This window comes from Populus nigra, chromosome 4, assembly GCF_951802175.1.
Source record: "Populus nigra chromosome 4, ddPopNigr1.1, whole genome shotgun sequence".
Taxonomy (NCBI): Eukaryota; Viridiplantae; Streptophyta; class Magnoliopsida; order Malpighiales; family Salicaceae; genus Populus; species Populus nigra.
Window position 1 is genome coordinate 10,837,661 of NC_084855.1, and position 23,154 is coordinate 10,860,814.

Here is a 23,154-nt window from a genome sequence, read left to right on the forward strand (position 1 = left end):
TATGGATAAAAATAGGTGGCACGTTGTGTGCCTTTATTTTAAAAAAAACAATTAGAATTTAGAGCAGATGGCACTATCAAATAAAAAAATATAAAGTATTCAGTGTGCGGGTGCACCCTTTCAAAATGAACCATGCAAGCGGGTTTGGCTTATTAGGCCCTGAATCTTTTTTAGACTGTTTATCTAGCCCATTTAAAAAATCTAAATGCACGGGCACGTGTCCCTAGACCTTTTTTATCTTTTTTTTCCTTTCAATTTAATTTTTTAGTTTTGGGTATTTATTGAAATTTTTTTTGGATTTTTTTTTAGTTTTTATAAATTTTTATAATTTATTTTTACTCGGTTAACAAATAAATTTTAAGAAAAAATCTGATCTTAAAAGCATTCTTTCCTCCATCCTTCCTTCAGTTCTTTAATAAACTTTTATTGAATTTGTTTTGCTAAATAAAACATATTGGTTTCAATATAATATTATTAAATACAACTGAGCCTATAGCACGTGTTTTAAAATAAAATATTTACATTAATATCTATTTCTTAATTTTTCAACTTATTATTTGACTAAATATTATTCGGTTTTTACTTGGATTTCACATAAAATGATAGCATTTTTTTCTAATATGTTCAACATTGTATAATATTTTTTTCAATTAATTTTACGTGTGTGTTTATTTTTATTATGATTTGATTAAATAAAAAATTGATTTTAATAAATAAAGTCATTAAACAGGATATATGACTCATATTATAAAAGTAAATATCCTAATTTATATTTATTTTTTTATTTTTCTAGTTCTATCTTTAATTTTCGTTAATGATTTTTTTTTATTGATACTCATGGTTCTTGATTTATTTAATTAAATATATGTATAAACGTTTTGATTTATATTCAGGATTTTTTTAATTAAAAAACACATTGACAAAACTTGTATGTATCTATTTTTTTATTGGAAAAAAAATTATCTGCCCGTTAGCAAGCACATATCAAATAATTATAAGAATATATTTGGCACATTTCCGGTTCATTGATATTCTTCTAAAGCAAAGGGAATTAGATTTTCATCGGCAGTTTCAATTTTGATAATTTATGGTTAGTTCATTTTTCTTCCTTTAAAAGGAACTAGATATTAACTAGTTATTGAAACTTTGATATATATATATATATATATATATATATATATATATATATAATTTCAACCATTAACTGAATTTCTTTCTCTTAATATTTAACTAATAACTGAATTCTTCTAAATATTATGATTGTTTTATGCCTTTTAATATGTAAATAGCATTATCTTTAAAGTATTATTTGTTTTATTTTTAAAATGTTATTTACTTTCATTATAAAAACAGATATTACTGGGTTGAGACAAATATATACTTCCAAAAATTACAAATATTTCAAGTCTTGCATAGAAAAACAAAGACTCTTCTAAGAATATTTCAAAAAAAACTTACTGAATCTTGTGTAAAAAGAGAAAAACAAAAACAAAAAATCCAAACAACCAAATTAAAGACTTATAATTATAATGCTGAGTGACCAATAATTAATCAATTAATAATAATTTTTACAATAATTAAAAATGAAAGAACAATGCGGATTATTATCCAACAAACTATTTACAGCAAGATTAATGGAAAAATGAATAAAGTGTACATGTAAGAATGATAAAAATCCAAATTGTTGCTTGTGACATGTATGTTCGCTATCTTTATGTATATCATCCAGTCATCACTAACACCAGAGTCTTGGCTTATCTCATCCAAATCCTTCTAGCTTGATCAATATTTAGAGTTGTAGATGTCAGGAGCAATCTTCTGACGTTTCAGTTCTTCAATAAATAGAGAGACTTTCTCTAGTTGTTCAACTGACATGTACAAAGTCATCATCTCATTGTACATGAGAGCAGCGAAGGACAAGCCCGATGCCTTTAATTATTCTCTTGTAAGATTTCCCGGCACTTTCAATCAGTTTTTCCGCAATATAAGAGTGGAGGAGAGCAATGTAGGTTTCAATAGTTTTTGCTACAAGAGGTAGACCATCAAAGTAGCGCTCAACAACATCATCACCGAGTCAATCTGTACAGCTTGCATGGTCAGAGTCTGATAACTCAGATTCTTCATGAGTAACCATCCATTCTGATACCTGCAATATCACAATGGTATGTATACATGACAGAAAAACATAACAGTTAAGAATCCTATAAAAACTCAAGGATTTCACAGTACGACCAAAACAGGACCATCGAAAGGTAACCCAACAGCATGGACACCAAGAAGTGAAGATTTGAGGAGAATCCAGATGACAAATATTAGAGGAAAGCCCCTGAAAGGGCAGCGTGCAAGTGCTTGCCAAATGGACTCAGCACGAATCGGTGGATGAAACTCACTGGAATCATCACTACAAAGCATAGAAGAAACCTTAACACTGGGACTGAGACCCTGATTGTCGCAGCCATGGATTCCATCTCCAAACCCTTTCTACAACAGTTCTCAATTTCTCAAATCTCAAACCCATTGCTAGGCTTGTTTTATTGGACTTGATTTTCACAACCAATCAAGATGAAGAAGCGAAAGTTGCTGAGAGACACAAATTCAAAATAAATTGAGACACAAATGGTGATAATACAGAGAGAGAGAGCAAGCGAACAGACCAAGCATTTTGTTTTCCTGCAATTTATTTTCCCTATGTACCTCTTCCCACAGTTTTTATACCAACATCAAATAACGAGTGCTACAGTGCTCGCTATGGTAGCAGACACTGTTCACTAAGCTAGAGTAGAGAGTCTTTTCGAGAGTGGAGGTGCGACGGGAAAAAAACCATACTTGCTAGCTATTATAGCTAAAAAGCCGTGATAAAAAAGCATGGGTGTGCATGCTCCAAGTAGCTCCAAGAACTAGCCAAATAGAGTTCGTGCAGGATTTTGTCCATTTAAAAAAGATTTCATGAATAACAACTAGTTTTCTGAAACCTCTATAAACATCTATCTTTTCCATGCATTTTAACATAAAGAGTTTGTAAGAAAGAGTGAAGAAATCTTTCTTAAGAGCTGTGCTGGTTATATTCTTGCGTATTGTTCTATAATGCTTTAAGCTTTATTTGATTTGTTCTCGGGGTGATCATAATTATCTAATTTACTGAACTAATCATTATAAAGGTATGAATGGCACCACATCAATATTAAAAAATACATGGTGTGAGTAACATCGAATAACACTCGGGCCAAGGACGAGATTTCCTTGAGAATTGGGGTAAAATATTTTTAAAAAAATATAATGTAACAAAAAATAATGATTGAAAACTTTCATGCCAATAATGATTGAAAACTTATGAAATTAAAACAAAAAACATTAACTTTACCTTGAAATCAAAGAAATTAAAACATGTGTAAGGGGTTTTTTATTCCTTTCACTATGTTTTTTTTTTGTTATTATTAATTTAATGAAGAGCTTATATAGATTAAATATTATTTAAATAGAAAAAGGTTATTGGTGCATATTAATGACTTGTGCAGCTCCTGATGGATAAAAATATTTATTTTTGTGTAGTTGGAAGTGTCATCGCGTGCTCTTTCTGTTAGTATGGCATTTGTTGGTGGCAGCAGAGCAATTTGTCAACGAAGAAACTTTCTTTTCTTTCTTTTTTTCTTTTTTTTCTTGAAAATTACAACTTGATCCCATTTGTTGTTAATATTTTAACTTTAGTTTTTTTTTAAAATTTTTGTTCTTAAACCTTTTGTAAAATTTTTATTTATTTTTAATTTTATCCTTCATCCTAATTTGTCATATTTTTTTTCAATTTGGTCCTTATTCTTTTGATTTCTATTTTTTTCATGAACCTTTTGTAAATGTTTTATTGTTTTCAATTTTATACTTCTATTCAAATTTATGGTATATTATGTTTTTCAATCTGGTCCTCATTCTTAAAATTATTTTTCTTTTCAATTTCACCCCCAATAGAAAATGTAGTTGCCCTTTAATTTATTTTTTATTTTGATCTTGATCCTCACTTTTTTAATTGCTACCTTTTATTTTGGATCCTTTTGTATATTTATTTATTTTTTTGATTTTATCATTCAATATTTAATTTGTTGGGGATTGGACTTCATATATTTCCGTGTATGGTGCTTTCGGTCAAATGATCTAGGTCACGGTTTTGAAAAATTAACGAGGGTTATCTTTTTTTGGCTTGTTTTTTTTTATTTTATCGTTTAACATTAATTTTATTTATAAAAAATTGGCTTTGTTGTTCTCTTTTTTTATTTTTTTATTGGGTTATCTCAATCTCATGACTTGAGATGTGGGTTTGACAGGTTATCCCGAGCTAACTCGACCCTTATTGCTCAAATTACATGTCTATCATGTTAATTCAAGTTGACAATTGCAGAGGATGAATTATTGTAAAAATAAAATGTTTCTCGATCCAAAGTTGTAACGATGCATCTTCTACAAAAATGATTCATAGAGCAATACCTTTATTGGTATGCATATGAAGAACCATATGTTCCTCGTGAGGTCATGATAGAAATGATGGTAAGTAACTTTTAGTGCTAGCAAAGTGCATGGAGTTATAGATGATAATATATAGAAATCTTTATAAGATTATGGTTATGGATGCGATGAGAATGAATCAAGGTCATATCGGTCAATATCTAATCGTAGATGAAGAATCTAATGTAGACGTGACCATGTTTTTGATCTTTTGAAAGATTCTGACGAACCATTATGGGATGGTTGCACAAATCACAGTAAATTATCAGTTGTTGCACAGATGTTCACCATTAGAGAACTTGTGGGCAACTTATAGTGTTTTTTTTTTATCTAATTTTTTTGTTTTATATTTTAAGTAGCTGACAATTAAACTATATCATTTTTTGCTCTTTAGAAAAGATTTATTTTCCTATTATTGTTATGTTTTTTTGAATAACCGACTAAATTTTATAGAAAGAAATTTTTAATGCTCGACACAAAAACTTTCATGAGTACCACGACCATTAAAACCACAAAAGAAAAGAAAAGAGACTTAAATAAACTGTAAAAATGAAAATGTTTTAGCAATTAAATTAAGTTTTTTTTTCCTATTTTATTTTTGTAGTAGGCAATAGAGGAGTACACTCAATGAGAGCGCGTGAGCTTCTCATTCTGTGTGCTCTCTTGTTAATAATTCCTCTTACTCTCACAGCGACCAATGAGACAGATAAAAAGCGATGTAATTCAGATTGTTTTTGTAATTTATCCTTATTTCCATAATACCCTTACCAGCCTCGGTTTGCTACTTTGCTTACGAGGAAGGATCGGTGAAGGAAGGGGTATTTAAGTAATCATGAGTAGCAGGTTCTGCTAGTCAGGATTTTGAAACTGAATCTGACTACACGAAATAACGGGGTTTTGAAAATATCGATACAAATTTAACGACTGAGATCTTTTTCTAAAGTTAAAAATGTGTGGATGTGATCTTACTTTGTTATTTATTTTTTTACATGCTTTGGCCCAAAAATAGAAAAATAATAAAAGAAAATGGAAAATCAGTTTTGGGTCCCAATTCCTCGTTAGGAGCAATGATTGAACAATGAATTAGAGGCGGATTTCGATGTATTTTTTAAAATAAAAATAATTTTTTAAAACATTTTAAAAAAGCTTAAGCATTCCGACCTTAAATTATTTCTATGATATTAATTATTTTTTAAAATATTTTAAATAAATATTTTTTTATTTTTTAAAAATAATCTTTTTAATCACTACATAAAAAAATCAAAAAATAATTATTTAAAAAAAATAAAAAAATGTGATTCGGAACGCAGGTGGCATCATGGTAACAGTGATGCAATGATTCCATGACACGTCCCAATCTGACGCAAGGTTTCCAATGAACCTTTGTATCATAACGAGGAGTTAATTTAGATGCGCAGAGGGAATTGGAATTGAGAGTTTTTTTCAACTGAATATCTTCTTGCCACGTCATTCTTCAAACCAGAAAACACAAGCCTCAACGACTAATAAAGGTGAGCGAAACGATAGTCGTCCAGTAATAAGAGCTTGGAATCAAGAAATTTGTTTTTTTTATGATCTCAGATTCGAGCCCTGTAGTTGGTTATATGATGACCACTGAAAACTTATATGGTCATTAACTTCAAAATCCGTAAAACTAATTAAGATATGTATAAATTGATCCGGACATCTACGCCAAACAAAACAAAAATAAAGGTGACCGAAGAAGAGCCTTGGAGGGTGCGACGATTGGAGATAGAGACGAGGCAAGACAATGTTTGAAATGGTTTCCAACCGGCCTTTCCAGCATTTTGTAGAATTTTTAGTTTCTTAGACAAGGGTTTAAGCATTATAAGATTATATTTTATTTAATTTATTGAGCTTATTTTTGTTAATGTTATATCACAAAAAAAATATAGATAAAAATATAAAATAAATTTTTATACTTTTAAAATAAAAAACACATGTTTTCTGTTGTGAATTCTATTAGTTTGAGATATAACTTCAAATAGTAATAAAACTAACCCCCTAACAAGAGAGTTAAAGATAAAATCACTTGTACATATGATCATTTTATGGTTCCAGTAACCTCATTTATTGGATTATAAGAAATATATTTATGTTTTAAATTTTATATCAACTCATTTTGTCATCGAGTTAAATTTTTAATATATTAATAGCGTAAAATTTATAAATAGAGGGTTTACAAAAAATATAATTGAAAAAAACAATTCAATTTAGAGAATGATATAGAATATTATAGGATACAATTAAAAAGATAATTTAATTAATAAAATATTATTTTAAAGAAATTTTCTTATTAAATAAACTCTTAAGGATGATATTAAATGGGGATTAGAGGAAATATAAATAGTGCAAGAAGCCACACTTGGCCGATACTAAGAAAATAGAAAGGGAAGGAAGGTTTCTTCATTTTTCTTCAAATTTCTTGAGTGAAACATTAAAAAAGGCATAGATTGAGGGGTTTAAAGATAGTTTTGAGAGAATTAAATGAGAAATCTTAAGATTTTGCTGAATCTTAATGCTTGAAATTGAGGGCTTCGAAGGGTTGGAAGGAGAAGTGGTAAATTGAGAGAGAAACTTGGGTTTTCTTGTAAACTTTACCTTGATTGGTTGTTATTAAGAGGTAAGAGATTCTATTTTCATGCTTCAACAAACTTATGATATTTTTTTCAACTTGAGCATGGATGTTTATATTATGGAACCTAGGGTTTTGTATGTTGGAATGTTTAAAAGGATGAATGTAATTTATAACCATGTTCTCTGTCTTGTAAAAAGGTTGGGCTAAGTGAGAATTGTGCACCATTAGAAAGAATTCATGTCATCTCTCCAATATGCAAGTTTCGGCCTAGAATAAGAAATAAGGAATAAATAAAATTGGTTTAATTGTTATGAAAATTGGGTTACAGTGTTTTAGGATAGGTATAAAATGAATACGAAAGAGGCTAATTCTTACAAAAACTTGGAGAAAAACTCATTACCCTATTTAAGGCCAAGTATTGGTTTGGTGAATAAAGAAAAATCTAAACTAGTTGACTTAATTGTTATGATAATTCTGTTAAATTGTGTCCATATGAGGTATCAGAGTGTAGAAAAAGAGAAAAGAAGAAGAAGAAAGAATGGGGCCTAAGGGTTCAATCATAATAGGAGAAATTAGGGATTTGTGGGAGCCAAAATAAAGTTTATTCATTTATGAGTGTTTAAATAAGTGTCAATATATTAAAGATGAATTGAAATGAATTTATTTAGTTTACCTAATTATGGTTGAATTCTCAATGAATTTTAAATTTTAAAGTTTGTAAGCATAGATGAGATAAATAAGTATAATTATATAATTAACTTGTGAAAACATGGAATGAATGTTGGATTGATGAAATCATAAATGTAGTATAATTTTGAAAATATAATAAATGTGAATATGGATACGGGTAAATTAATGGACGGTTGAAAGTGAGAACCTTTGATAACCTGGCTTAAATACATTAGCATTTGTTAAGAATTGAATATGTATAATATGTTAAATGAAGAAAACAAATGTACTTTGTTAAAACTTGGATTAAGTGGAGTACTGGTTTAAAAACTTGATATATATAAATGTTGATGGTTGGATGCCTATTGATATAAAGAAAGTCGTGAGGCTCATTTAGTAACAAGGGACTATTACTCGAGCGCAGATATTGGATAAGTGTCTTACACCTTTACTCATTATTAAATAGAGAATTCTTATTGATACAAGCAATTATAGCTTTTTTTAAATGTGTTATTCATAATTGTATGTATGTTTTTATATCAATAGTGATGAAAACAATGTAAATGACTTTAAGTGGTACTAATGACGTCAGTTTATCTGTCGAGTGAAAAATTTGTTTGACTAGTATCTTCAAAGATACTAGTGACATCAGTTTATCTAATGACCAGAAAATTTCTTTGACTAATACTTGAGAGGTACTAGTGGTGTCAGCTTATCTAACGTATGAGAAATTTGTTTAGCTAGTATCTGAGAGGTACTAGTGACGTCAATTTATTTGATGATCAGGAAATTTATTTGACTACCACCTTATGATGATAGTGGTGTCAATTTATCTGACGGCCGAGTTTTTTTTAATAACTAGTTATCTTGATGAGTGCTTATAGTATTAGCGAGATTGATGACAGAGATGCTGGAGTTAATTAAGTACTTTGAGAAGTTTTGTGGCATGAGTAGAATTATTAACCGAATAATAGTATATTTTTGGCTAGAACTTAATAGACAAGATTAAAGAGTAATTTTAATCATGAATTACATGAATTAATTCCTTAACTCATTTATATTGTATGCTACAATGATTTTCAAGTACATCTCACTCGCGTGGAGCATTAGCCTTAGTGCTTTTTTTTGTTAGGTTCCGGTGATGTAATTATGGATTAGTTAAATCCTCTTTTTTATTATTAAGTTGTCATTGGTGATTGTAATGTGAAGCAACCTAGATAAAGATTGCTTATAATCTTACCCCTGAATTCTATATATTAAGTTTGAAATTGATATAATATTTATTTGTATTCATTAGATTAAAAGAAAAAAAACATTTAATTAACTTGTGTTAATCCCTAGGATTTAATTATGTCATTTATTTAGGTGAAGTACTTTTAATACAGAAAATAAATGGATTGTAGAAGACAATGTAATTATATTGCTATATGGTGAAAGTTCAGGATGATTGAACTATGACTTGAGATTGATTGTGTGAAATTATTTATGATGTCAACAACTTGGTATGTTTTAAAATAGGGAAAACTCTGCTGAATTTTTAGCACGGATCTATAGAAGAAAAAAAATCATGGTTTCAATTTATCCCTAATGATGAAAATGATCTAAATGTGTTTAAAAGTTAGGAATGTTATATCCCTCAATATTTTAGATCATTTTTTTTTTCAGATTTGATCTTTATTTTATGAATTACTATTTGTTTTGTTTTTAATTATTTTTTATTGGTATTTTTTTAATTTTATCTCTCAATATTTTATTGATCGAAATTTTGTTAACCTTTTGGGTCACAAGTTTGAAAGATTTGACCGGGTTGGATTGAATTGTTTTTTCCATGTCTTTTTTTACAATTGATTTTTGCTGGTACCATCCTTTTATAGGATTATCCCGATCTAATGTGCCAGGTCACGAGTTTGCTTGTTAACCTAGTTTTACCCGAGGCAATTTATTTGTTGTTGTTGTTGTTGTTGTTGTTGCTTGATTTTTTTTATCATATTATCAAATTAATCAAAATGTAACCTAATTATCGAATTTCTCTTACTTATTTAAAAACACAACCATCTCCTAAACTTTTTTTCGGGGTTGAAAAAAGGTTTGGTCCGACCTATAGTATCGCCCAGGCCATCAATCTAATAATTAACTATAAAAAAATAAGCTATCAATATCATATCCGAGAAGAAATGAAATAATATAAAGTGCTCGTTTGAGATTGTAGTATAGATTATTTTTCGCTTACCAGTATATTGAAATAATATAATTTTTATTTTTAAAATTTATTTTTGACATCAGCATATCAAAACACTAAAAAACACATTAATTTAAAATTTATAAAATTTTAAAAAAATAATTGACTGCAATACCAAACCCTATCAAGCGACTAAGAGTGATTACCAGAGGTCGAGTTTTTTTTACTTTCTAACAAAATTGTCCTTTAAAAAAAAAAAAAACGTTCGCACCTTGCCGCGCACAAAGAACTACGGGGAAACCACAAAAAAGTCTCTCGGATACAAAAATAAATCCAATTAAGATCCTTAAAGAGTATTTAGTCTCAATTGGGTCCTAAAGGTTTCATTTCATTAATCCTTGATGGAGTGCAGTACAGTTGATGAATCCATAGTTTTTAAACTCCCTTCACTCACATGTTACGTTGGAGATGATATTTGTTTTTTTTTTTTTTTTTATCTTTTCAGGCCTTCAACTCGGAGTTAGTACTATCAAAAAAAACTTAAAATATATTTTATATTTTTTTATTTAATTTGGGTAAAGTGTCTTAAAAATCATGAAAAATGAGTAATTTTCCAAGTAATTCAGGTAATATTAAAAAAATTCAAGGTTACCTGAATTATATTATATACTATATTTTCATTTATAATTTTTTTTTTACTTAATCTGGGCAGTCAAAACTTTTGCTGGGCCTAATTTTAATTGATTATTTGTAATTTTTAGGTAAAAAATTAATGAGATGGTGATGACAAATCAGGATTCCTCCAAGTGCTCGGTTGCATAAAACAAACTCGGGTAAAAGAAAAAAATAAATTCAGACTAGAATAAATGGAAAAGAAAATTACGAATAGTTCAGATAATTTCCTAAAATAGCATTTTTTTACTTGAATTATTTGAATACTCGTCCTTAGCCTGGACTTCTGTCGTACACTTTTGAAAAGCTTCCCCTTCCATCAGCCACAATTGGCACCGAGTCCTATTTTTTATGAAAAATAATTTTTTAAAAAGAATAATTGTTTGTTAAACAAAAGTGTTCCATTACCCCCAATGAAAACACTTTGCACCGGACAAGAGTCAAACATGAGATAGTTCAGGTATTTTATTTTATCATATTATTTCAATTTTATAATTTAGAATACGGTTATTATAAATTAACATGTACTGACTCAACTTTTAGTCTTCAAATTATATGTTTATCATATTAACTTAAATTGAATTGAGTTGATTTTTTTATTTTTTTATTCAATTTCACCCTTTTATATTTAATTAATTAAAAATTAAACTATATTATTTTTTCACTCTTGAAAAAAAGATTTTTTTTTCAAGTTACTGTGATATTTTTTATATATAATTTTTACTTGTATATTATTGTTATCTATTTTTTTATCATCTGGTATTTAACTTATTTGACCTATCAGGACTATAATTCAAGTTATTAATTCTTTTTAAACCACCTTTGTGATATTTAAATATTATTTTTTATGAAAAAATAATATGGAACACAACAAAACACAAGTACATATCTAGTATTTTGTATATAATACATGAGAGATAATTAATTATACTTCGGTGCATTCCATGGTACATTGTAAATACTTTATTTTATTTTTATTTTAGGTGGCTAGTGGGAAGGTGGGACTAGTTGGAGTGCAGTTTCAACCCTTTGATTGATGAGTGGGAAAATGTTTCATTCACCGGCATATCGCTCAACGCTAAAGTTTCATTCAACAATGGATGTCTGTGTTTGTATTACAGTAAGAAAATCTGTTTTGTTCTTTCGGATCTTCTTTATTGGGATTTTGAAGTTTTGCAAGTGTAGAATTATTTCTTTTGGAAACACTCTGGGGATTGACGCATATCATGTTTCTTGTTAGGTCCCGAGCCTGCCTGAAGATCATTACTAAGAGCGAATTCAGTTTGGAACACACCCACACACACATATATAAGTACATGAAGATCGATCTCTATTGTCTTCGATTTGTCGTGTCAAAATTAAAATACTCTAGAAACGAGAAACGACTCGGTCAACCATCTTCACAGACACGACTAAAAGACCTTCGATTAGATTCTGACTCTATTTTCTTTTGCCGTCGAGAGTTTTCTGAGTATGAATCCAAGTTTTAAGGGCAAAGAACTCTGTTGCTGACGAGCTATGACCATTAATTGATTCTTCGCCATACAGAAAAAATCATTTCACAAAAAAAAAAGAAAAAATAATGTCCATTTTCATATGAATTTATATAGAAATACCCGATTCATCTTTCTATGTTGCGAGTGCTCCTTTCATCTCCAATTAAGTTTCTATTGATCACACACGTATAACCTTGTAGAGAGAAATCAAGGTAAGAAATTTGGCAAACCATAATAATTTGTCAAATTAAGTTTGGAATTAATGGAATTGCAAGTTTTAAACTCCACCGAAGCTTGCATTTGTTAGGAGGTGCACAGTAATCAAATTTAACAGTTGTTTTTATAGAACTCTCGTGTTTCATTAATAAAATAAAAATTAAATTGCTATTCATTTTTGTCTTTTGCTTCACCGCCATTTAGCAATTCTTGAAATGCTGTTTAAAATATAAAAATGTGTTTTATTAATTTAACCTCTGTGAATGGTCTAAATCAAATAGCTACGACGACTAGCTAGCCAAAGTTTCCAAAAGAGCAGCCTAGTCACTTAAAAACATTATCCCCTCCTCCATTAACTGCGAAGATAAAGAAATTCATTGCCTGGGACCAAAATACCAATTCCCCATGTGGGCAGAGAATTTCGAACGTTGATTGTAACTGTAGCAACCAATGATAAACAAGTGCAGAAATCAACTATCATACTCACAAATATGCTAACCTGCTTGGTTGCTTAATTACCCATATAATAACAATGTCATCAGCTGCCTTCTTCTTCTTCTCTTTTGCTTTTCTTTCATTTAAAAGAGAAGAAGAAGAAGGCAGATTATTCAACAATGAAAGAAAAGCAAAAGAGAAGAAAAAGAGCATATAATACCCTTCATTTAAAACCCTTGAAGTTACAAATTCATTATTTATAGAAATTCCATTTACGTGAAAGTTAACAAGAAATCATCGGTCCATATTCTTATAAGTACGTGGAATTACATCTTGCCACTATCTAAACAAACACAGTTACTGCACTTACAAGTTACAGCCACACACTCACATTTAACCAGTCCACTCAATATACGTTTAAATGGCATGCACATAATGTGATTAGATTGCATCCAATGGATAATGACACTCGCAGAAGATCTTGGCATGCAAAGAGAGATGAACCATTTTAATATTGTTGGTGCAATTATCCTGCACAGGACATGTGAGCATCAAAATGATAAAAAGGAAAACCTCGTCTAGTAATTTTAACATAAACAAGAGGAAGAATAAGATGAAGAGAGGCCTTGGCCAGCGATAATCATGAGTCATGACATTGTAATAGCTAGTGATGCAAAATTAACATTTTGATGTACATCAACTAAAAAGATAGAGGCTCTTGCCAGCACAGTAAATCTAGCAGCCTATGCCATATAATCTAAAATATGATGTTATAGCTATGCAGAAGGCAGCGATCATTCGATCAAAACTAGGGTTCTCCGGATCAGCCCCTCCAACTTCATATTCTTCATTACTGTTTAATTATATAGTACTTGGGATTGTTTTGGCTGACAGTGGGACTTAGAGAGAGACATAGGCTTACAAGATAGCCTAAAACAACGTGGATTTAAGTATTCAGTTATGGGAAGGAGGGTGAGTCTTTGGTGGAGAATAATCCAAGTTGAAACCAGGATGTCTTTCACCACGTTTCTTTTGAGGCACACGCCAAGAAACTGAAACAAGAGACTCTTTTTTAACAGCACCTGGACTTTTCTCTATCTCATCGACCGGGTCCAACTTCTGTTTGGCTTTCGAGTCCTTCAGCTTTTGAGCATTATCACCCAATTGAGTCTTTGCAATGCTATCTTTTTTTGCTGCTCCAAATTCATTTGACGAAGAGGACTCCACTGTGGGTACTGTAGTAACCGAAATCTCCTTCTGATCATTCTGTAAAAGACCCAGGTAATGTTACAGCACGTCATGCAAGCAATTGAAGCTCAAGAAAAAAAAACTAGCAACTTTGCACCAACCTGATAGGGAATTATGTGAAATTTCTTCTCAGGGTTATTGTTAATGTCAGCAAGTACTGGTCTGGCGTTACATGCATGCAAAGAAAGGCATAAAAGTGAAAGAAGAAAATAGCAAGGATATGTGATCATTGACATATTAAGACAAGCTTTAGCTGGCTAGAGAGTGTTTTAAGGTTCTAAAAATACAAGAAAAGCTTCCTGTACATATTAGTGCTGGTGAGTAGTAGTGGTAGACTGGTAGTAGTTAGGGCAGTGGCACTGGTGGTATTTGTTGGAAGAGCATTAAATGCAAGTATCTCAGGAGATTAAAGTCTTTGTTTTGCAGAACATGCAAATGTATGGGTGAGGAAAAGGAAGGAGAAAGTGTGAAGATATGGTCGGTTTCTTTGTCCCTTCTCTTTCACAATTATATCAATTGGGTCCCAAGACTCGGCCCCCACCAGAGAAACAAGAGTTTAGAGCCTCTCCAGTAGATATACTGGGGAGAGATGAAGAGAGAGAGAGTCCAAAAGAGAGATTTTCCTTACAAGAATATCACAATATATAATTAAGAAGCATATGGAAGCAGGAGTAGAATATGCAATGTTAAATTAACATTGACAAATTCAAGAAAGCTAGTGCAGCCCTCATTCGAGTCATTGTTTCTACCGAAGAACTCCATTCTCTGTCTGTTAAACCTTCGCTCCTTGCATACTTCCTGCCTCGTTTCTTGCCCTTGCCTGCCTTTCTTTTTAACCTTGAAAAACTTGTTATGAATATTTTATGAGTCATATATTGTATTATTAATGAAAAGTAGGTTGCCTTTTTAGTTTATGTTTATTATAATTGTTCCTTGTATGTCAATCTGTGTATTATGATTAATTTAAATTACCTTAATAGAAGACAAAAAAAGACAGAGGCAGCCAACATGCGTTACATTGTTTGATGCATGCATCCATTTTAAAGGTACCAAGTATCAATATATAAATTTCGAAGTGCTATATATAGTATAGGGTAAATTCTTCAATGTCTTGGTAAATGCAACGTGCCTTTGATTCATGTCTTTTCAGAAGTTTTATATGGGAAATTGGAGGGTTTTTTTCTATCACAGTTTTAAAAAAATTTGTAAACATGATGGAAAACAATTTAGGGATATAGCGCAACTTTACAAATCGTAGATAGTAACTGCGACATATGAGTATCTCCGACTTTTATTCTCGGCACCTCTATTGATAGAGTTAAGGTTAAGAAGGAAGATGGAGAAGATAGAAAAAATGAAATGCCGAGTTAGTTGAACCTATTAATCAATACATAGCTCCTTCTATTTCTAAATCTGAGGTTATGAGTGTGGATGACCAATACAGATGCAATGACTGGGTTAATAGTCACATGCATTCAAGCTTATCAATTGATGAATTGAAGGTTGGGAAAAATTCAAAGACAATTTTGAATGTATCACTGCAGTAAAGCGGTGGCATGTAAAGAATCCATTACGATATAAGGCCTATCATTCAACTAAAACTTATGTTCAGTTGCAATGTGTTCAGAAACCAGTTTATAAATGATATTTGTATAAGAGATATCACCAAAGGTCTAATTCATAGGAAATTTCAAAATTGAAAGGGTTACATACATGTCAGAACCCTCTTATATTGCAACGTCATCATCAGATTGACTCAGATCTCATTGTAGGGGTGATATTGACAATTATAAAGAGGGATTTAAGTACGAGTGTTGCAATGATTCAAGTTACCTTTATGGTAAGTACAAGGCAAAGTTGTTGGTTGCAGTTGCTTATGTTACGAACAATGAAGTTTATCTGTTGTATTTTTCTATTGTTGAAAAAGTAACATACAATAATTGGAATTGATTTTTACATTTACTTTGTTGATATGTGATTGGTGATCACATTAAGTTATGTATTATATCAGATAGAAATGCAACAATTAAAAATTTCATGGCCTGGATTTTTCCTAAACCTATTGAATATCATTGATATTGTTTACAACACTTTGTGAGTAACTTCATTATTATGTTAAAAAAATATTGCCTTGAAAAATATGTTATATAGGATGTGTATAAATCCTTTTAAATAGGATTTTGACATTTTATATAAGGATTTGTTGGAGACTAATGATGAGATCATAGCATGACTAGAAGTTGAACTTAAAGAAACTGTCATATGATTCTGGTGGTTGTTGTTATGGCAATACAACCACGAATTAGTTAGAGATTTTTAATAATGTTTTAAAAATTATATGTAGCTTACTTGTATTGACTATAGTGCAAATAATATTTTTTAGATGTAATAAATATCTTGTGGAGAATGGAGAAAAAGATGAAGATTTTTGAAACCATGTTGTATTATGGCTTCTAAAGATCCTAGCTGAATTACTTGATGCGATAATTTCTAAATCACATATGATGTCTTTATTTGATTCTAGAGGTTGAATATTTCAGTTTGAGCCATCTCTAACAGTTGGTATTACAAGAGAAGTGCGAGAAATGATTAACATCAATGAAGCAACTTGTACTTGTGGCAAATGACAACAGTATCATCGACCATATTCATACCTAATATGTATTGCACTTTACAAAACATGTACCATGTGCAATTTGTTGATGATTTCTACTCCAACTTATCATACAAAAATACATATAGTCCTCATTTTCAAACCTTGTTTAATACATCACTGTGGCCTATATATATTGGTCCAGATGTATAAGGATGTCCAACTTTATGGTGAATGAATTAGGGTCGAAGAAAATCCACTCATCTACATAATGAGATTGATGCTAGAGAGGAGTACTCACTGAATAGATGTGGTATATGCTGTCAAAAAGGTCATGACAAAAAAACTTATGAAACTAGACAATATATATTACTTTTATTTTTATTTTAAATTTTGTAAACTTTAATTATTGTTTTGAATTCAACTAAATGGACGTTCAATTGTATTACAAAGGCTAATAATTTGTTGATAGAGGATCTCAAGGGGGCGTGGTTTAGACTATAGGAGGTTCTACTACTTTTAGGAGTGTCGATAAACAGAACCACGTGATTGTTGAGGCAAGTTCTGATGATAGGTCGATTGTATATATGCAGGATTAGTATTATTCCAATGATATTTGGAGCAGAGAGGTAAGATGTTTAGATTAGTAGCATTTGTAAATAACTATTTTAATTAAGCCTTGTAAATTATTAAACTTTAATGATTTTAATTATTTAAATAACTAAGTTGCTTGATTTTCAGGGTGGTGATCCTGTAACACCTCGACAACATACATTGATGGAGTTGCATGGGCATGTCTTCTTATTTGTTATCAACCCTAATGACTTTTAGATTAATCATCTGCGTAATATATATCTTGATCACGTATTGATTGCAACTCTGGTTGATTGATGGAAGCATGAGACACATTTTATATTTAAAATATACATACAAAGTTAACTCTCCTTTTTTGTTATATATGATTTAGATTAAAAACATTTCAAAAATTAGAAAAAAAAATAGAACAACCACAGAAAATAGAACCTTAAAATCATCAAGTCTAATGTTGAGAAAGAAATCCATACTTTACTAATTTCAAAAGAAAAATAAAGTAAAGACGTATTAGTATTAGTTAACGAGTTTTATAAATATATACTTTATTAATTCTCTTTGTTTGAGATCTATGTTTATTTTTTATGAGATAAGAAATGCAATTTGTATATTAATGTGATTAAATTAATTTAGCATAAAATGAGTAATACTTTTAATAGAAACAACAATCTAGTTTTCTTTTTATGAATATTAATTTTTATTTTGAAAATATTTTATATTTTGCATCTTTTAACGAGCTATGGTTTAAGTTTTTAACTCTTTCCATTTAATTTAATTTTCACATATATTTTGTTACTTCTTTAAGAAATTTGTATTTTATATTTTTAAATATAAATGATTTAGTGGCTTCATTTGCATAGAAGATTTAATTTTATTATGATAAAGCGATCAAAATTCAAAACTTAAGGAATTGAAAATATTTTGTTCCATATTCCTAACGGAAGAAGGTACGGTACATTGATTCGCATCTGAACATTGAATATAACAAACGGTTTTTGTCTTCATATCAGTTTCAAGTGCTCAGATTCTCGGGGTACAAGTGAAGAGGAACACGCAAGTTTTGGTGCTGAAAACTAAATTAACTCATCGCCAAAACGAATTTGCAACATCAAGATGGAAGTGCAAGACATCTGAGTGTAGATATTGCAATCCAGCAACAACAATAAAAAAAAGTAACCAAAATAGTTCCAAAATAGTTGCAGAAGCCTAGGTGACTACACCTCAACCAAGAAATAATCACAACGACGACGGCCAAATCTTAATTCCAAACTGGTTAGAATAGACTATCTATGCTACACGGATCGCATACCAAATCCATCTCAATATTAAGGGATTTTAATCTCGACGTTGGCTTTTATCAAAAAACTAAAAAAAAAAACCTCAGAGTCAGAGCGAGTCCTACATTGAGAGCCAAAATATCTTCACTGTCCAGCAATGGGGGCTAAACCATCCAAACAATTATAGCAACAGCTTCCTACAGATAACTTATCGCTTCTCTAAACCGAAGTCTGCAGCGTCCGACACTGGGAGGGAGCCAAAATCACAAGAGGATTAACGGGCTGACAACCACCACCTCCACGGTGCAAGCATATCGTACACACTAAGTTTTCTCAGGAAAATCCCATCCTCGCTCTTTTCCGTTGTGTCACTCACCACGATATTCATTTTACAGCAAGTTATATCTGGGCAAGATTCAAGATTTACTCTAAAGTAAACTAAGACATTTGTTCCGCCGTTATGGAGGCGAAAACTGAAATAATTATGAGATAAAAAGAAATCATGTCAAAGATATTACTTAAGTTTAGCAGTTGATACCATTTCAGTTGCAGAAAAGCTATACACAACATACAAACTTTACAAGAAAGACAACAAGGTCATAAATCATAGGGCATAATGCCAGGACTGTTTGAAGTCCTAGGAAACATGAGAGGTGGTAGCTTCATCTTGTCAATTTGTAACAACGGAAGACACTGAAAGAACTTGGCTATGGCAACTCATGACACCCAAATGTGTTTTCCCCACTGTATGTAACATAGAGAAATCCATCTTCATCCTTGTTTTCATCATAGATTGTGGACATTATTGCTCCTGCATACGTTTGGATTAAATAATTATCACTCCAGGTTTCTGAAAATGTTTTGCCTGGATAATCTAAAAATATCCATGATTTTAATGGGAACACACCAGTTACATAAACAAACACATAGACTACCTGATATACTTGCACTGCATATGAACTAATTTGTGCTAAACAAAGTTCAAATTGCTATAAAAATTAATGTCCATGCATGATGGGAATTTTCGATGTTTGCTGAGCAGTGGAACAATTTAAATAAAAATGAATTTGATCATTAGAAGTCTAAGCGATAATTTAGTTTCAGCTGAAAATAAAAATCTGTGCAAACCATTTAATTTGTGATTAACTAGTTTATTTGGTTGATTTTGAAGGAGAAGTTACCCAAATAGAAGAGTTTCATTATCATAAACTCACTTCAGTAGTAGTGTCTTGCAATTGCTCCCAACCAGCAGCCATTGTTATATATATATATATATATATATATATATATATATATATAGAGAGAGAGAGAGAGAGAGAGATACAAAGATTGATAGATTGATACCAGCAAACCCAACCAGTTGAAACTCCAAAGTTATTTTTCAGAAGCTTACAATCGTATGCACATTGTATGAGGTGAGGGGGGAGAGAGAGAGAGATTGTTACCAGTTGGTGGGAGAACATTGTCCACAAATATAAAAATTGCCTTTTCTGCACTCAGTTTAATTCTCTTCCGGATCACATAAACAAATTGACCCACAGTCAGGTCAGCAGGAACTAGATATCTGTAAAATTTAATCCACGTCAATACTATCTTTTGCTCTTCAAAATGTATAAATAAAAAGAACAGGACAAAATAGTTGCATTACTATGACTAAAAATGCTGAAGGAAGAGCCCTGCCATATTGTGGAAACATGCAGGAAACCAAGAGAGAAAGCATTTGCAATATACAAGTGATTCTTACTTTTTCTTGTCAATATTGGGAATATCACTTCTCTCAGCCTTCTCCACAATTACCTAAAAGTTGAAAGAGTTAGTAACTAGACAGGCTAACCAGGAAGAGAAAGGTACCAAATGACACTGCATCTTGATATTAGGTTATCAATGGTAGAATTTATAGATTAAGCTCCTATTTAGCATTGCGGTGGCAATTGCCTTTCAAAGTGTTTTTCAGTTAGAAATACATCAAAATAGTATTTTTTAAAAAAAAAAAACATTTTTGACATCATTACAACGATCCAAAAACACACAAAAAATAATTTTAAGCAAAAACAAAATCAAATTTTGGGCAAACAACTTGGCTGTAATGTCAATCGCTCTCTATAGTGACATGATTTGAGCAAACAATGTCATTCGGCATGCAAATTGAGCACCATGTATCCGGTCCTGCACATCTGTAATTAACATTCAATAGATGAATAAGGTGCTGAGCTACACTCAACCACAAATTTCAGCCCAATGCAACAATCAGGCTCAAATTATCAAAGAACCCCGAAATCCCATATCAAAACATACAAGATTAAGGCAAGTCCTGCCACCTAAATTTTTCCAAGATTTAAGAAGCTTCTTTCAACAAGAGAAATAAACGCAAGACTTCGTGTTCTGCTCTCTAAATTGAACAAAGAAATATTTAGGAAGTTCTTCCTCATTATATAACCCAACAATCATTTCGTGCCAGAACTTAAAACTCCAAGCAAATCCCCCAATTTCATTGAAGGACCTTGTTTTCGAGAAGAATAAGAAAACACCCTCGCCCAAAAGTCGCAAAATGAAAGATTGAAGCTTCAATCAATTGTTAAAAGCAAAAACAGCCTCATAAACCATCATGTAAAAGGAGCAACAGCAGCTCAAGCCCAATCGACAGTAGTTGATGAGAGAAAAAGTAAAAAAAAAAACTTACCGGAATTCTGTCTGGGTATTTCTCCCTGATTCTCGCAGCTTCAGCTCTCCTCTTCTCTGTAGAAGGAAAAAAGAAGAGAATTAGGGTTTGTTTTCTCAGTAATACGAAATCAGGCAATATTATAAACCAATAAAAAAGAAATCATACCAAAATCATGCTCTTGCTTGAAGCTGCTCTTAGTCATATTATTTTTTGTTAAATATTCTGCAAAAAACACAAAATTATCCGCCGATTATTAGGAAACTAAAAGCGACCAGTTGAATCAAAACATAAAAATAAAAAACACTCAAAATCCAAGCACTGGTTAAATTTTATCGGCAAACAAAAGCCTTACACAGATGCAACTTCTTCAGGAACAATCGATAAAGAAGATGATGGCTTGTTTAAGGATTGGAGTGATGAATTTATTTATACAAAAATCCGATTCCTCTCCGGTTAGGTATAGGACAGTTGGCAATTAAAGTTCGCCAGGTCAAAAAAAGAGGAGACGTTTGGAGTACGTGGTTTTGTGTGTTTGGTTAATGGAGGAACTTGAAAGCCGATCACCGTAGATGAGGATTTAAGGATAAAAAAAATAATAATAATGGGACCCGCTGTTTCTTTTGCAGAGCTACTAAGAGCTTACGTGTCCTTATGATCCCACCCGTTAAGTGAGGCCCAAATCCAGTGACGAACTTATCTTAACACGTGACATGCCGTCCTCCTTTGCTTTTGCTCCAAAGCTGTGGCTTTAATTTTTAAAAGTAATGCATAAAAGAATTGTTGTATTGATTTTTTAAATATTATTAAATATTTAAAAACTATAATCACAGCTAAAAACTGTAATCAAAATCAAATTGGTGATTCTCAAATAGATATTTCCTTGACAGAAAGTATTTCTTCACCGTCGAATGTCAATGTTTGACTGAAGGTAAAAATCTAGATATACACCTGAATTAAAAAAAAAAAAAAAGCACTATTTGGTACCGGAGCTTGAAAATCCATTCCAAATTTGGAACGGAAATATACATATGAATAATGTTCTTGAGGCAACACACGATTTCAAGTTTGAATTGTGTGTCCTTTTGACTTCTTCCTATGTTTAGAATTGAACTAGGTTTGGACGCGCGAAGAACAGGTTATTCTTTTATTGAGTGAAAAACAATGTTTAAATGTTGCAAATGCAATATAAAAAAGCAAGAAAAATTCATGATTAGCTCAACCGAATTAAAAAAATTTGTTTTATTGAAATTAAATTGTAAAAAAAATAATGGCAATAGATGAACAATTTATTTTAAAAAAAAATGATCACCATAATATGAAGAAAAAAATATTAAAATAACTCGATAAAAAAACTAAAAAAAATTACAAGGTTTATTTTTTTTACATAAAAAAAAGCTAATGTTAACCAACGTTAACTTTTAAACTCATGATCTCAATCATTAGACTCAAAGCATATTATCTGAAAAAATAATAAAACTTAATTCTCAATCAATCAAATGTTAGAGGATAAAATTAAAAGAAGAATTTCAAGTATACAAAAGGATTCAAAAATATATAAAAAAAAAAACCAATTAAAATAATGTGGATCAAAATTGAAATACAAAATAAACATTATTTTTATTGAATGATGAAATCGAAAAGAAAAATTAATTTAATAAAAAGACCTAAAAAATCAAAAGAATTATTAAAATTAACATAAGAAATAATTTAAAAAATAATAATTGAAAAGTGAAATTGAAAAGACAAACCAATTTAACAAAAAGACCTCAAAAAACAATCGAAAAAATAATGAACAAATTTGAAACAATAACATTTCATAAATTATAATTAAAAGATGAAATTGAAAATAAATCAAAAGTTTACAAGAGAACTATTAACAAAAATTAGAAATAAAAAACAGAATAATTAAAGTGCAAATCCCCATAAATTAAAGGACAACTCTAGATTTTTGCATAATTAGGGTGAAAATTGAGGGAAAGAGTAAGAAAATATGGGGAAAAATTAAGCATTGTTAGTAATAAACCGT

At 30.6% G+C, this 23,154-nt stretch overlaps 2 protein-coding genes across 2 annotated transcripts; both read right to left on the reverse strand.

The window, feature by feature from the left end:
- Window positions 1-13,711: 13,711 nt before the first annotated feature.
- Window positions 13,712-14,241, reverse strand: LOC133690733 (root meristem growth factor 10). Its single transcript, XM_062110998.1, has 2 exons — window positions 14,107-14,241; window positions 13,712-14,023 (listed from the first exon to the last, which is right to left on the reverse strand). The coding sequence occupies exons 1-2, from the start codon at window positions 14,239-14,241 to the stop codon at window positions 13,712-13,714; spliced, it is 447 nt and encodes a 148-aa protein (XP_061966982.1).
- A 4,715-nt stretch (window positions 14,242-18,956) lies between these two features.
- Window positions 18,957-21,694, reverse strand: LOC133690549 (autophagy-related protein 8f-like). The gene is made up of 6 exons (XM_062110775.1): window positions 21,481-21,694; window positions 21,294-21,350; window positions 21,147-21,202; window positions 20,211-20,263; window positions 19,912-20,030; window positions 18,957-19,277 (listed from the first exon to the last, which is right to left on the reverse strand). The coding sequence occupies exons 2-6, from the start codon at window positions 21,328-21,330 to the stop codon at window positions 19,174-19,176; spliced, it is 369 nt and encodes a 122-aa protein (XP_061966759.1). The 5' UTR covers window positions 21,331-21,350; window positions 21,481-21,694; the 3' UTR covers window positions 18,957-19,173.
- Window positions 21,695-23,154: the final 1,460 nt, after the last annotated feature.

Excerpts from the sequence above, each read along its gene's own strand:
- LOC133690549 (XM_062110775.1), bottom strand. The coding sequence starts at position 21,330 with ATGACTAAGAGCAGCTTCAAGCAAGAGCATGATTTTG. Across the intron at positions 20,264-21,146 it reads AATACCCAGACAGAATTCCG|GTAATTGTGGAGAAGGCTGA; the intron begins GTAAGTTTTTTT and ends TTCAACTTTTAG. Across the intron at positions 20,031-20,210 it reads CCCAATATTGACAAGAAAAA|ATATCTAGTTCCTGCTGACC; the intron begins GTAAGAATCACT and ends TAAATTTTACAG.
- LOC133690733 (XM_062110998.1), bottom strand. The coding sequence starts at position 14,241 with ATGTCAATGATCACATATCCTTGCTATTTTCTTCTTTCACTTTTATGC. Across the intron at positions 14,024-14,106 it reads TTCACATAATTCCCTATCAG|AATGATCAGAAGGAGATTTC; the intron begins GTTGGTGCAAAG and ends GGTCTTTTACAG.